Genomic DNA, 4,210 nt, shown 5'->3' on the forward strand with positions numbered 1-4,210 from the left:
TCATAGGAATTAAAAACTGATTTTATTAAAAAGATGAAATTTTTTCAAACATTGAAAAATTATGTTTTTATAAAAACTGAAATAGGCAAAATACCCATTTGTCTTCTATTTACATATACAATATTTCTCATTGTATAAAATTATTTACAATATATATAAAAAAAATACAGTAAATAGGTTATTTTCTTACAAGACATCAAGCCCTGTACTTCTAGTGTAGATCATGGCAAACAAGAATACTATTGCACCTGTGAACCAAACAGTCTAACAAGAGGAGTGTTCTTTTAGCCATGCCTTCAACTGAGATCTAAACTAACATTGTTAGCTACAGTAACATTCATTTTATCTCTTCTAGGGTCAACTTCAGGCAGTTTCCATACAAACATTGTCTTGTAAAACTTAGGAATGGGTAATTAGAATTGGGGGAAAAAAACGTATTTACAGCTTCTTCTATACAATCTGTATGGAGTCTTATGGAGTTTACCCTTCACAGAAGCTGCATAAATAACCCCAGTTCTCCTGAGCGGGACGGGCCGGTCATTGATTGTCTCAGGAGACGCCGGCTCAGCCTCCCGCGCCGGCTCCTCAGCGCCCGCCCTGGAGCGCCCGTCGGTGCCTCCCTGTGTAGTACCAGCTACAGATTCTGAACCCTTCTGCACCTGAGCAGTTAAATAAAGTCCACTGTGGGCAGGGCAGAGTCCCTGGGGCTACATGTGCCGCTTCATGTGCAGAGCCAGGTGGTCAGACCTGGAGAAGGCCCTGTCGCACAGGTGGCACTGGAAGGGCCGGTGGCCCGTGTGCTTGCGATAGTGGCGGGTCAGCTCGTCGGAGCGCGCGAACTTCCAGCCGCAGCCTTCCCAGTTGCAGTGGTAGGGCTTTTCACCTGTTCGGGGAAATTGGAAAGCGTGACTCAGCGTGGCATCAGAAACCAGGCAACCTGCCGAGTTTTATTGGAGTATATCCGTTCATTTGCTACCAAGCCCTTCCACAGCAAGATCCAAGTGTTTTTAAGCTGAACTACTAGAAATTCCTTTACCCGCCCATACCTGCAGTGAAAATCTTTGGAGAAAGGGCTTTAGAAGCCCTTATAACAGCTTTGAATACATAGCTAAACACCAAGATCTTACAGACCTGACCACCTGCCATAGCTCAGCTGTGAATTTAACAGAGACTACAGGGTAAAAGCCCAGTCTGCAAACTGTTTTACACAGGGCTATCCTAACCAGCACCCAGCACATCTCCACATGAACACCATCAGCAATATTTACCTGTGTGTGTCCTGAGGTGAGCCTTCAGGTGTGAGCTCTTGGTGTAGGTCTTCCCACAACCAGCATAGCTACACGTGTGAGTGGCCGTCCTCTTCCTCGGCCAGGATCGGCGTCCTCGCTTTGGTTTGGAGTCCAGAAGCTCCAGAGGGGAGGAAGGAGGGGTGAGCATGCCCCGAGGAGCCGAGGGCTGTAAGGGCAGGCTGTCCTCGAAAAGGCCGAACTGCGAGGTGCTCTGGTACTGGAGGTGCGTCTGCGGGTGGTGGAAGCCGGAGGCCGGGTGGTAACTTTGCTGGTAGGACACGGACGAAGGGCACATCATCTGTGTGTGGCAGTCATTCACCATGAGATCGTCGGGGCTCAGCGGGGGCGTTTCTGCCCCAGGGATCTGGGGGGAACTGGCCACCCGGGGCTGCTCGTAGCCCATCATGCAGGTCGCATTCCCCTCCTGCTTGATCTTTGGGCAAGCCTGGGGCACTAGACCCAAAACCGGTCCGTAATTGTCCATGTCGGGTTCGGGCTTAATGTTCTCAACGAACTGCGGGCCCCCGAAGGTGGGTGTCACAAAGAACCGACCGTGGACGCTGCCAGAGGGGCAGTAGCTGGAGTCCATCTCGGACCGCATCATCTCCGGGACGATGCCGGCGTTGTAGGGCGGGGGGCTGCCCTGCTCCAGGGCATTGTAGCATCCCGGGGACGGGTTTGTCTGATAAAAGCCACCGCTTTCGCCTTGGGCGGGGGGATAGTCCCCGCCGGCAGCACCCTGGCCGTAGCTATCGCTGCCCATGGAAAGGATAAAATCCAGCACGTTGTTGAGATCTTCATCCTCTTTGCGTGGGGAGAGGCCGCCCCAGGAGCCGGCGGCGGTCTTGGCTTCCTGCTCACACTTCCACCTCTGGGGAGAGAGAAAAGGGAGAGGGTTAGAGTGGCCGTTCCCTTGGGGAAGAGGGGGGACGGACTCGGGACGGCCGCGGTGCGGCGGCGGCACCGGTGCGAGAAGCCGTCGGTGCCGGGCGCGGGGGACACTCACTTCGTGCAGGGCTTTCTCGCGGCAGGGGCTGGCGAAGGTGGCGAACGAGGGCAGGGCGGTGTCGCTCAGCGCCATGGTGCGGGACGAGCGCGGCCGGCCGCCCTGCGCACCTTATAACGCGGGCGCGGGCGGCCCCAGGCCAATTGCAGGAGCGGAGGAAACGCGTCCCGGACGGGGCGGGCGGGAGGCAGCGGCTCGGGCGCAGCCTAAATTTAGCCCCGGTATAAAAGGACGCGGCGGCGGCGGTCCCAGCCCGAGCGGGGCGGAGCGGAGCGGGGACGGGCCCGGGCCCCTTCGCCGCCCTCCCCTCGGCCCCGGGCCCGCGACCCCCGGCTCGGGCAGCGCCGGAGCCTGCACACCGAGGGGTGTCTGCCCCAAGTGAGCTGGGGGGAACGCCAGGGGGTCTCACTGAGGCTCCGGGGACACCAAGGGACCCTGTCGTGTGCTGAGAGAGACTGTGGGGGAATTCAGTGGGATGAAGGGGCCACATGGGACCCTGCCCTGGAAACACCCACAGGACTCGTCCTGACATGAGGGGACCCTGTGCTGAGATCCAGCGAAGGACCTGCTGGGGGGGGGGGGGTAGACAGCATTGAGGGGTCCCCGACCTGGAAACACGGAGGGGACACTGATAACTGCAAGTTTCAACAGAGACTGTGAGGGGCTTGCTCTGGAATGGGGAACACTGAGGGTTCCTTGCCCTGGGGATACCAAGAAAGACACCATTAATTAGGGGTTTGATCCCTACACACCTCAGAGCAGCTGCCTCTCAAGCCAGCCTCATTCCTGCGCCATGTGGTGAGATCAGACTCAGAAAAAGCAGGTGGGAGTGGAAGGTGTCAGGAGCACAGTGAGGGACAGAGATGTGCCCTGCTGCCATGGGTAAACTGCTGAGCTGACAATGGGGCCTCTTGGCACGGCTCACCCCAAAGATGCATACTGGTGCTGACAGAAAGGTGCTTGATGCCACTCTTGTACAGAGAAAAAATGTGCGTAACTTCTGTGATCTCCTCTGGTTGTAGGCAATTTATGGTCTTGGGCTTGATTTTTGGGAAGGGAAGATTGTTCTTCTTCCTTATCTTGGCCTCTAGCTCAGATGCTGAGTTTAAAGGAGCAAATCTCCAATAACTTCTGATAACATGCTCCAGACTCCAGTTTCTGAGCATCGTGGCTTCTTGGCCATTATCCAGGAGCAAAAGTGGCAGATCCGAAAGGGGGAAAAGCTATGATCTGTCAAGAGACAGACTGACTCTTTGAGAGCCTGTTCAAAGAAAGAGCTATGCTTTTTCCTTTCCTCCTCCATATCTCCTTTGCAATCACTTTTACAGGGGTTTCTAAGTGAGCTGGGAATCAGGAGAGTGCAGGAGAGCAGCTCTCACTTTTGTGCATGGTGTGCCCCAGCAGGGGAAGGAGCAATGCCCTTGACGGGCTCTGGTTCTCTGAAACACTTTGAGTCTGTTCACCAAAGCCCATCCCAGGCTTGTGGCTGTGTTTAGCCACCTCGGGAAAACTCAGTTGCTAGGGTAAGTAAATGATCTTTTCAATAGCTACACATGTTTTAAAATCAGGAATATCTCTTGTTTAGCTTTCTATAGTTTTCATTCTAAAAGTTCACAGGTTGGCCAGAAGGAGCAGCCAAACTTCTGTGGCTGGAGCAGAATCAATACACTGCATGCATGGTAACGCTGTACACAAAGATGTGTGACTCATGGCTCTGTAATGTCACACTTGTGTAATCTTTCAATGTAAACTCTTTTCCTCTAATAAAATGTCTGTAAGTGAATGATACGTATATATGGGGCTGTGAGTCAGCCAAGAAAATATACTCTGATGAATTCAGAATGAATGTGAATTCTCCCTTGATAACCCACCCTGAATGTCTGTGTCAGTTTATGTGCTTGTGATTTCAGCAACA

The 4,210-nt window shown here is 53.5% G+C and overlaps 1 protein-coding gene across 1 annotated transcript; it reads right to left on the minus strand.

The window, feature by feature from the left end:
- Positions 1-2,491, minus strand: KLF2 (KLF transcription factor 2). The gene is made up of 3 exons (XM_079328196.1): positions 2,296-2,491; positions 1,269-2,160; positions 1-883 (listed from the first exon to the last, which is right to left on the minus strand). Exons 1-3 carry the CDS (start codon positions 2,368-2,370, stop codon positions 708-710), a joined length of 1,143 nt encoding a protein of 380 aa, XP_079184322.1. The 5' UTR covers positions 2,371-2,491; the 3' UTR covers positions 1-707.
- Between the last annotated feature and the right edge of the window lie 1,719 nt (positions 2,492-4,210).

Source organism: Erithacus rubecula (genome assembly GCF_903797595.1).
Source record: "Erithacus rubecula genome assembly, chromosome: 28".
Taxonomy (NCBI): Eukaryota; Metazoa; Chordata; class Aves; order Passeriformes; family Muscicapidae; genus Erithacus; species Erithacus rubecula.